Source organism: Thermobia domestica, chromosome 16 (assembly GCF_964235325.1).
Source record: "Thermobia domestica chromosome 16, izTheDome1.hap1.1, whole genome shotgun sequence".
Lineage (NCBI taxonomy): Eukaryota > Metazoa > Arthropoda > Insecta > Zygentoma > Lepismatidae > Thermobia > Thermobia domestica.
In genome coordinates, this window is record NC_137469.1 from 130,977,568 (window position 1) to 130,989,731 (window position 12,164).

Genomic DNA, 12,164 nt, shown 5'->3' on the forward strand with positions numbered 1-12,164 from the left:
GTTAAGGCGTTGTAAAGTGCACACATTTTAAAAGAGTTTAAAAGGTTCATTGCGCTTACACAACAAATAGGCAAGGCGGAAATTATGTGAAGTCACCTCCACTTTCGGTTTATTTTGCTCCTCCCACAAAGACATACTATTAGATAACGATGATTTTAGCGTATCCCTTTGTTTCTTTTCCAAAACTCTCGCGCAATCTAGGTAATAGTTAAATTTCACATGGTCTGGTATTATATCATTTAATTTTTAGAGTTTTTTGCAACAACTCCGTTCACAAATGCAAGTTCCACTCGCGTATTGCTGTTCTTGAGAACTCCGAGTTTTTGCATATCACTAGAATACAAACAAATCACTTCCGCACTATGTTGTGCACTCAACCAGGGTCGATTTTGCTTCCATTTTACAAATCTTTGCTTCTCAACACAACCACCAGTAACTGAACAAGTTTCATTTGTATCTTTACTTAAATTAACACTTTCTTAATTTTCTGAATTAATCGCACACTCGTCATCTTGGTACCGCCACACTTTTCGCTTCCGTTTTCCGGTTACTATTTTCTGAATTATTTGAAAAAGAGATTTTGCTTTTTTTGTCGAAACAATCTAAAATTGTTCTCTGACGCTTCATTGTTTTCCGAGCAATGACACCACGACTTCGAAACACTTAATGCTCCTACGGGTCCGACAACAGTACCTCTTTACAAGCTCCTTGGAGATGGCTATGAATCAGTAGCTTAACATTCATTAGAACGGGGAAGAGGATCTAGATACAAACAACTATTAAGTTTCTAAAAAGTAGTTATTTCCGTAAGTACAATTACTCTTAAAGCTAGATTTATCAGCCTTATAATGAAATCGTATTGGATTGCCTTAATCTATGTTATCAAACACATACTCAACTTAACTGAAAACTACTCGATATTGAAATCTCTTCTTAATACAAATATATATATGTAGATGTTTGTAGATGAAACTAGATCATCATCCGTTTGACTAAATCTGGTGACACGGGTTCTTTTCGAGTAACGGCAGACTCAAACATTTGGTGACCTTTCCATCCTCTTCGAGTTTCTTTGCATACTTCGGAGCCACCCCCGCCGCCCTCTTGCGGAGGAAACCATCCCTTTGCTTGGGGAAAGAAGTCAATGACCTCGGCTGTATTGCCAATTTGTCATTCAGTCGTTTGTTCTTGGCGAGTGAAGATCGTAAGCTACTTACAATGGCTAAAGTGCACAGCGAAACCTGCGAAATAATTCAATATGGCAAGCTATTTGCATCCAACTATTGAAGGATCTCGGTCACAGCAATTTGTCCCTCCCCATTTCGAGTGAGATACGGGAGACACCAGTAGAGACACACTTGAAATATAAAGTTTTTGTTTTATACTTACGAGTACAAAACAGTTGGGATGCGATATGTTTCATAACTTTTCACTCAAATAAGCAATATTTAGGTTAGATACACAAAATAAGAATTGTTCCCTTTTTCTATCTTCATGGTCATTCAAAAATACTCCAGAAGGGGAAAAAGTTATCCCTGCCAGGGATAAAATTTTTCTTCTCCAAGGGGGAAATATTTTTGTCATGGGGGAAATCCCTGGCATCCTCCCGCCAATTCGCACCCTGCTTATCCCTATACACTCTCCGCATCAAATCAACAGTCTCTGTGGCACTTTTATTCAGTTTAATACATAATTTGATATTGGCTCTCTGCTCCGTGCTGCTAGCATGACGAGGACATCTCAGTAACTGCTGGTAATGGCGTCATATCATGCTCGGCATCCGACAATACGATGTTGCCAGGTCTTAGATGGGGGGATTACTCTTTCGAGAGCAAATATTGGTTTACAAATTGCATCCTCTGTTTCGTCACAATAAAATCAGTCTCATTACTTGATTGTAGAACGGCGTATGATACATAAGATAGTAGAGCCGAATTAGATAAGAAGGCTGGAAACATAAGAAATTTGTTATCTATGTATGATTATACTCGTATGCATTTGCATTATGTAGAAGTATGACTGATGGTATACATTCAAGATTATGCGAAAACGAATAATTGTATATAAGGATGACCAGGGTGATCCCATGCCAAAACGGACTAACTACATTTGTGAAATTGAGATAGAGTGACATTTTGTGAACTGAGAGTTTTTTCATGTCAGAATGAACTAAGTTTGTATCTTCTTTAGTTTGGCAAGGGATGGAGTAATTTGTTGTGATGAGTGGATTCTATGGCGAGTAACGAACCTTCAGTCCTCAACACAAATGTCCCACTCTATTTCAATTTCATCAAAAATCTAGTTAGTCCGTTTTGGCATGGGACCACTCATAAGTAGCTCAGTCACTATGAAAAAAAAATATATCATATGGGGCTTTTGCAGGTTATTTTTTAGCGCAAAAACTAAAGAATGATATTTTAAACATATAGCTCAGGGAAATGGATATTATATATTTTTCTCCCTAATCTACGCCAATATGTAAATACATCAAGATTACTTTATTTTTAACCTATGCCTCAGTCGCATCGACTTGTTTCTGCCTCCAAGCATCTAAAGTATACTGCTCCTTTGGAATATAGGACTTACTCTAAAAGTGGAAGATTACTGGTACACTGGACTAATTATCGTTTATAGAGGACCTTAGTGCCGAAAAGTGGCCATCAGTTACATTTCACAGTGTGAAACAACAATGGAAGTAGTAGTGAAGATACCATAATACTATTTTGTGCCCTGAGGTCCAGGGATATATAGCAGACGCCCTTCTATTTCTGGCATTGATACTGGTCCATCCTTCTTAAATTTGGGAAAGGGTACATAGGATCACTTCCCACATTTTCAAACTTGCCAAAACTAATAAATTGTGTAAGATTGTATAGAACCATGGTATACCTTTGGTATAGAACCATGGTACTACACATAATTTTTTAGTATGAGTACAACTTTGCCAAAAATTGGAAGTTTTCGGAAATGTTTGACCTGATTCATCTCCAAAGATAAGAGGTTAGATTTAATATGGTCCTATAGATAGATATATGGGTCCATTCTATTTCGCAGGACATGTTTCCTTGATGCACCCCTCGAAAACTTCGGGAGGTGTACATTTACTCACAATATAAATTTGGTGAGTCTCAAAAAAAAAAAAAAAAAAAAGATAATTCTATACGATTGCCAGTACGAGTTACAAGCTACAAGTGAGTAATTATTTTTATCGTATATTTTTGCAAAATAAATCAATTTATTATTTTATTGATAAATCACAGTAACCAACATGTGTGAGGATGAGTTACACCTATGATAATACTTTTGCTCGAACATTGTTGCCAGAATGCGCTATTTTATTTTTAAAATGTTTTTTTTTCTAAATGCGTAAGAAAATAGTGTTTACAACTGTCAATGCTGTTAACAACAAGCAGTTGTTGTCCCATCTGATAAATATTAATGTGTACTAAACATTTACATTAAGAAATACCGCGATTAATTCTTTTTTCTTTGTTCCTCGCAAATTGATTATAGGTAATTTGATTTTTTTAAAAAAGATTACACTTCTGATTATTTAAACAATTACAAAATTCAACGTTACGATTTGTCTCATTGGTTTTACTCTCAAAATATCTCCATACACAACGCTATTTTTGCTAACTTTTGTCGCAAAAATCATGTTTCCATCATTCTTATTTCAAAAAATATACTTGATCAAGGTTTGGACTGAATTCCTTTTGGGACACTGTAGTATAAACCTATGTAAATTTAGCTTATCTATGGGCGGGTAAATTTAGTTGATCTATGTCCGTTTCCAGGGGTTAATAATTGACAAAATATACGTAAGCAATACATTTTACGACGAGGGTGGGTTTTGTTGTAATTTATCCTCTAAGATGTGATTTCTTTGTAATACTAGTATACTTTAGTATGGGTGGATACAGGAGGTCATTCGCTTTCATTGAATACGGGTTTATGTAATTTCGGGAGGGGTACAGTGGCTCACTCCCTAAATTAGGGAATTCGCAAAAAACTAAAAATTCCTAATTGTTGAAAGAATTAGTATATACCTTTCCAAATTTGGATGACGAAATTTATCTCTCTAGATAAGTAAAAAATGCAAATAAATAAATAAATCCGAATCCATAGGTTTCTCCACATGGTTGTTTTTTTTCAAACTTCATGTATTTTCATATACTGTAATGAAACATCCTCTTAGAGTACACGATGATATGGGTAAGTAGAGGGAGCCATTCTGTTTCGTGTGATAGTGGTATCATGATGTGCCCCTGTTATATTTGTGCAGGGTACATTCGCTCACCTATTAAATTTAGAAATCCTTACAAATAAAAAATGGATTAAGACTTTGTTTTAACGTTCCACGCATATGCCGTTTGGGCTAAGGAAGATGGATGATTATGTCAAGTGAATGATGACGGAAAAATTGGTCGAATGATAATGTGAGAGGAAACGGATGTTTCCCAATTAAACTAACAGATACGATGTTGTATACCCAAACTTGATTGGCCGGGGATCGACCCCACGCACCAGAGATCACCTTGTCTACCTTAAAAAAGTAATATAAAAGCTGCCGATCGTTCTATAAGACTTAGCAAAGGACCAGCTCTGCAAATTTTTAAATCCCATCTTGTTCCCTTTAATGGATAAAAAAATTGCAAAACACATTTAGAAGTGATACATTATAATTCATTCCTTAATGTGGAACTGCATTATACATTATAATAAATTAAATGTTAGGTTTCTAAAAGATAGAAATAAGGGTACATTGGAGTGATCTCAAAAATGAAAAAATAATATTTTGGAAGGGGTACTTTATGATTCAGTGCTTAATTAGGAAATTATATTATAGCTTATGGTGTACTTCTGTTCACAGAAAATCTAGACTGTCTTCCAAAGACTAAGTAATAAAAACGACCTTAGATTCTTACGAGTTCCCTTTAAGTCTGAATCATCTTACCTGCGTTTTTGTCACAGCCAGAGATGGAAATGGATAAATTTGCAGTATGATTATTAAAATTTCGTTGTTGATAAACAAAATAACTACAATACAGGAAATTACTGCAATTTTAAGTCGCGAATATGATACGTTATTTATATTTTTAATATGCTGTAGAACGAGTTTAAAAGCGCTGAAAGTAGGGGAAATATCACAACTACAAATAGACTACAATAAATCTGCTTTACGTGATTTGTTAATTCTTTCCTGTCAATTCAAGTGTCCCCAAAACATGCATTTTTTCTGTTACCTTCTATGCAGCCAAAACTAAGGAGAAATTTATGAAGCAACATCGATATCAGCAGGGTAAATTAAGAATACCTGAAAACATCCTGATGTTATTAATATAATGTATGATTCATCCGACTTGTCGTACATTCATGAACTGTCCCCTCGGGATTCGTATAAAATTGATTCAAATATAAAGTTCTCTGTATTGTGTCGTATTGTACTAATTTACGGTACAACCTACCCAAGGGTACAAGCTACAGTAAAACCCACTACACCAATGAATTTCCGAGAAAATTGTACATGAATTTGATTTATCACTTGCCCTATTCCCATTTGAAAAACCGAAAGTTGAATCCAGTATGGCGAATCCAAGATGGCTGCCGTGGTAGGTAACAGGTCAAAGAAGCAGTATTTGATCCAATTTGTTTTGCGCATGCCCACATTCGTGTTCAATTGCATCTAAGAAAACTAAAAGGAATTTTGTGTCCGAGCATTATAATAGCGTATGATTGAATTCCGGAAATATGATGGACCATAATGTGCAAATTACCGGTATGGGCCGCTAAAATTAGTACAATACACATGGGCCGCAAAGAACTTTGCATTTGAATTAATTTTACATGAGTCCCGAAGGGACAATTTGCGACGAATGTACGTTGTTAGGGTCTAGAAAAGTAAGAGATTTCACGAATCAAAGTAAAATCGCATTCGCTTTCAATGCCAGTATTATAACCTTCATATCACAATAAAAATACATTATATTATATAATATACTACAAAATAAACCAAAATTTTAATAAATTATGGTGTGCGTAAGGCTAATTCATGTTCCTTCTTTCTTCTTTTTTTAAATTTAAGCTTATATATACAGATTTCTGTAATTTATTTTGTTGAAAGTCCTTAAGCAAGTAACAGTGTAATTAGTACACACACAAACAAAACACACAAACAAAATGAGAAGAACCTTCAAAATTATGAATCTTTATTGAAAAATATATTTTGTTTGTTGCTTCGATCTCTGGCGCATGTGATCCGTAACTTTGTGATGGTTGGTGTTCTCGGAGATTTCTCGTTTCTTCCCACATTCTTCATTCTGAAATTATCATTCATCCAATTATCACCGTCTCTTTTAACCTCAGTGCTTAGCAGTGGGACATTTAACTAATAAGAAAATATCTTTATTTTTAAATTGGACCCAAATTTCTTTCTTTTTCTGAAGTTTCTTTCCTTTTCTAAAATAGACTTATATTAAACTAAAGTCTACAATAGCATAAATTAATATTGTCTCAGATTGATGTATCAATTTCATATTTTCTTTATAGTGTACAATTTAATGCAATGCATGTTCCTGCATGAATCCAAAACATGATTTCAAACCCTGAGATAATCTAAATTTAACATTTATGAATTCTTGAACACCGTTTTTTTTTTTTTTTTTTTTTTTTCTGTCATGAAATTATCTGACACGACATTGGAAGCACAACATCATGACATGGATTTACATACATATGGAGTAAAACGTTAAAAGTAGTTTTAGTGAAATGCAAATTACACAATTCACTCACGGTCCTTCTACATGAACTACTAATGAAGTAATAGCAATCACTGATAAAATAGGCGAATAGTAAATCGTGTGGAAATACTAAAATGGGTAAAAGCAAGATAGGTGTTTCGAATCCACCTAACGACTTATGAATTTTATTGAGAAAACCAATGGTAAAGAAATAGGATTAGAAGTTGATGATATGTCAGGGAAAAACATTTCATACTTGCAAAATCTGCACCAAGAAATACCTGCTTCGTGCCAAAGTATCGTCTACATTAGAAATAGAAACTTGAGTTCTTTCTGAGTTTTAATTGCTGTATGTTGTAACAAGTCAAGCCATAGCAAAATGCAGTACATTGTAAACAAATCGGATTCAAGGTTTCAACGGATATACGTGTTTCATGATCCCTAGGGGCTGGAAAGGTTATTTTCCGATATCTGTCCGTCTGTTCGTTTGTCAATCCGCTTGACCTTATGTAAATATCTTCATTCCCCTAGATGGCTCACTGTTCAACGTATCCACACCAAATTTTAAACTTATGATTTTTAGAGGATTTTCTAGGGCTTTCTAGAAATTTCCTACCTACCCCGAAAATTAAGGGTAACTCACCAAAGAGTGATTTTTTAAAAAAATAATAAGATTTTTTGAAAGCGCTCTAACGATTTTCTTAAAAACTATGATTTTCTCGAAACAGCTCTAACAAGTTTCTTTATATTTCGTATATGAATATACTATTAACGATCCTATAGTGTGGTATAAGTTAATTGTTAAAAAAAAAAACTATGAGGGGTGGTTATTCTACAGGTGATTTTTTGGAAGATTTTCTCGAAAACGACATAGGCGGTTTTGTTCAGATTTCATAAATAAATATTTCATTAATAACCGTACAATATAGCAGGACTCATTTCTATGAAAAATATACTAGGGGTGGTTTCGGTGAGTTTTGGACGATTTTTTTAAAAGAAGGTCTCAGACAATTTTGTTCATATTTTATATATCAATATTTCATTAAAACCTTACATTGTAATGTAAGTCACGTTTCTCAGAGATATATACAAAGGGTGGTTTATTCTTAGGAGGGACTTTCCAGATTATTTTCTCAAAAACGACTCATACTATTTTGTTCGTACTTGATAAAAAGAAATATTTCATTAATAACCTGTCGATAGAATATAACTTGTTTGTTTTGAATAGTATGGGTAGTTTATTCTTTCGATGAGTGCTCATACATATTTGATAACCACATGTACATTTCATTAATAATTATAAATTGTTGTATAAGCTAGTTCTTACACAAATAACCAAAACAGGTAATATTAGGGTGAGTTGTCTTCGGGGGAAGTTTTCCGAAAAAGTCATATAATTTTGTTCGTATTTTACAAGAAAATATTTTATTATGAACTGTAATATGATCTGGTTTAAAGTATTAGAGTGACAGAGTTTAGTGCAGGGTTTATACCTTTCAAATATTGTATTTGTCTGAAACTTTGTCTGTATTTGTCTGAATGAGACTTATAAGTGAATAATGTATTACATAATAATATTCTATAAAAAGTAATAATGGAAAAGAATAAGATTTTAAAAGATTGATATATATGTCATTAATTAATCCTGCTAGAAGTGTCTGAACATTTTGGAGTGTAGAATATATCCATGGGAAACACTTTAAAGCTTGCTCAGCGAAGCCCCCTTCGGTAGTCTTAATATAGAACGTTTGTTCCTTCAAGTCAGCCATTTGCAGACACAGAAGACTAAAGAAATCAGCAAAAGCTTAGAAACGAATCCACTTAAAAGAATGACACTGGATACATTGCCCGTTTAAATACATATAGCGGCAGAAGTTTGTGCTACTTTTGGTTTAGCCGTTCAAATTTAAAAATACTTAACTTTTGAATATTACTTACTCTCGGAAGCATATCCTTATGAATGTAAAACATCCCAGCCAATATATGACTAACACGATAATACTAAACACCTTGAATGATTTTAATATTACAGTAATTCCACTAAGGTGTTGTGTGACAGAAAATAAACTGAAAAACTGTAAAAAGAACAATGAAAATAGCCTTAATAAGTACATAATAATATGTTAAAATGGAACAAATGCATGTAAAGTACTCTTAAACCCTAAAATACTCGTTTTCTGTTGAAATGTTGTAACTGAAACGCTTAATGAAGGACGCGAAATTTTTGTCATCAGATCGCAATTGGTGCCCAAATACCGGTACAAACTACTTTTCTTTCTAAGCCACATGAGGACAAACACGGGAGATGGACGAAACGAGGACAAAACAAAGCTGTTCACTGGGCGTTACTTGTTACCCTTCTCCAGATAAACAGACTTTTTCGTTCATTCATTGTGAAATAGAGAGCGATAAAACATACCGAATGCAATGGAAGCACCCGCCAAATATAATTCGGATTCTGCAGATGCTGATCATGAAATTTCAGAGAACCTAGCAGACAGTTCAGAAATCATAATCACACATAAACCTTTCACAAACCATATGGTTCACACATTTAGCAAAGTCGTCTGCTGCCATATTTTTCCCACTCATACCTGCTGTCGTCGCGTGCATCGCTAAATCTTTCTTTAAACTCTGCAGAAGTCGTGCACACAGCCACTACATGTAAGTTCCCGCCGTAATCCTTACTCATTTAACGATGACTTGTAGCTGTACTACGCCCTTTCGTCCGGAGTAATCGAATTACATAATGTAATTCATACCTGACGGGCGCTTCAATTGCGTTCGATTAAGATTGCGATCCTATAAACTCAGCAGAAATCGTACACACAGCCATACTTATAAGTTTCCTGCGTAATCCTTACTTAATAAACCATGAATTGCGGCTGTATTACGCCCTTCCGTCCGAGGCAATCGAATTACATGATGTAGTTCACACTTGGCGCACTCTTCGATTGCACTCAATATGTATCCAATCTCGTTAGTCCACAATTATTGAATGGAAGGGTCTGTCTATGAAGTGAAGAGGAGGAAGACATCCAATGAACGGCTTTGTCTTAATCCCGTTTCGCTATGAAAAGTGGTTCTCCTCTGGCTGTTTAACAGATGTTGATAGAAAAAAAGCCCTCTATATGTTAATAGTCAGATAAAGTCAAATCGATTAGAATTCGGTGAAATTCTGCTAGTAAACACAATTTGTAGAATTATTTTCTTCATAGAATCGTTGTGATAATTTTCTTCATGAACATATTCAAGTCCTTCTATTAGGGCTGCCATTTTAGATCAATGTCAGTTGAAGAGACACCTTCACTCATTTCTTTTAGATAATTTCGATTTTAAAAATGACTAATTTTAGAAATAGAGTGAAGTGGGCTAATCTAAAAGAGCAGAAAACTTCCTGTCAAATAGAATTTTCGGATTTTTCTATCACCCGCTATTATTGTCACTTCCCTGCAAACCCTTAGGGTGGCCTACCATCACATACAATTGTGAATTGATGAAATCTACGACTAAAAATAACAGGCATTCCCTTTATCCGACTTCTATCCGACATTCCATTTTCGACGTTTTGCTACATTTTCAATTTTCCGGCAAAATTTCGGTTGATAATAGCGCCGAAAAGAATCGTTTTTACACTCTGTTGGTCTAAACATTCTGTCTTATCTTGATGCCAGGAATCAAATCCAAAATTAGTTAGTGTTGATTTGAAACAGTCAATATACTTATACACATTTTCATCAATATTGCAAGGAAGAGTCATAAGCCTTGCAATAATCAGGTACATATAACTGTATCTATTACAGAAGAATGAAAGTAGGCTAAAACTCAAAGTATACCCCTAGTGTTAGACTGTTCGCTGCCGCCTTCCCATCAGATCCTCGATTCCACATCAATACCACGTCCTGCCCTCAGAGGCAATGAAGTTAGTTACTGTTGTTTCCCTCTCCTGCTGGCTAATGAACCATTGTGATTTTTTTGGAATTGTGCAATCGGCAGAAACAAGTAGTAATCTGAAGGGACAAGGTTAGGACTATATGTCAAATGTGGTTTCAGTGCCATCAGGTTCCTGAATTTCCTATTGCGTTTTTCGAGTCGACTGTGGCTTTTCGTTATTCTGTTGCAACAGGGCGCGCTTTCCATTCACCAATGTAGGATATTTTGGCTTAGTGCAGCATACATTCGCTCCAACTGTTCGGAATAAGGTCAGCATTGATGGTAACACTATTAATAGACAAACCTGAAATGAATTACCCCATTGTGGTTCCACCACACAAAGGTAGAACTTTATGAATGTTTGAGAACTGTTCATGAAGTTGTTTCTTCCTCACTACTGTTTTTAAACATTGGATTCGAAAAAAATTTCGTCGCATATAACAGTCTGTTTCAGGAAAGTCACATCACTTCAATTTTGCAAAACCTGTCGGCAAATATCCATTCTCCTCTGGCCCTGAGCTAGGGTCAACTCATGTCAGATGCTCTTGATGAGTTTTCTCAGTTCCCTAGGGCAACTCACTACAGTGGACTGGCACACGCCAAGGTGATTTGACAATCGCCGTCTACTGGTGGATAGATTTTCCTCAATGCAATTTTGTGATCTCACATTATCAGAATCTCTTACCCTGGGTAGGCTGGAACTTGGCTGATCTTCGACGAAAAATTTTGAACGAACGAGATGCTGTACTGTGATTCATTGCATCTTCGCCTTTCTCATGACAAATGATTTTGGTTGCTGCCGCAGCGTTATGCCCCAGTTCGAACTTCTACAGTAATAGTTTCCTTGTCAGATGTTGTTGAATATTTATCGTCACTGTCACTGAAACCTGATTGAGGATACTGATGGGGTCTCCGTGTTAAATATTTTGCTTGTAACAGTACTTCTTAGGCCAGTTTGACCTTGTATTTACGGCTGATCACGGCGTAAACACGCGCCTGCTGTTTGATCCTGAAAATATTGTATTATGATTCACATTTATATAACAATAAACGTTTGTTTCCACTTACATATGACAGGTGCTCCCTCCAAAATTACGCTGCTGGTTCAATATGATTTTTATTAAAACTGGACACAGAGCAAAAGAAACTGTATTGAGAGTAATTTTATGAAGTACAAAGTAAATAAATAAATAATTGTTCCTCTGCAACCTTAAACATGGTAGCCAATATTAGCAGCTTTATGGGTGTATGAACATTTTTACCCAGAAAGTATTGCAGAAGTATATGCGAATACAGATATAGTTCTTCGAATAGTACTTCGTGTACTTACTAATAATTGCTTAGGCGAAACGTTTTTGTTTAGTTCTGAGGCATGTGAGCACTTACTTATACGTATGTAGTTATTAATAGGAACGGAAATTCTTTTGATGCGCGTCAAAATTAAATATATAGAGATAATAAAAACACACTTTGATAATTAAACAGACAGGC

The 12,164-nt window shown here is 35.1% G+C and overlaps 1 protein-coding gene across 1 annotated transcript in view; it reads right to left on the bottom strand.

The window, feature by feature from the left end:
* LOC145673417 (uncharacterized) overlaps positions 1 to 12,164 on the bottom strand; it is a 755,597-nt gene that overhangs the window by 461,823 nt on the left and 281,610 nt on the right. Inside the window, exon 12 of the mRNA XM_081743106.1 lies at positions 8,679 to 8,815. Within this exon, the coding sequence (XP_081599232.1) occupies positions 8,679 to 8,815 (137 nt within the window). The remainder of the gene's footprint in view (positions 1 to 8,678; positions 8,816 to 12,164) is intronic.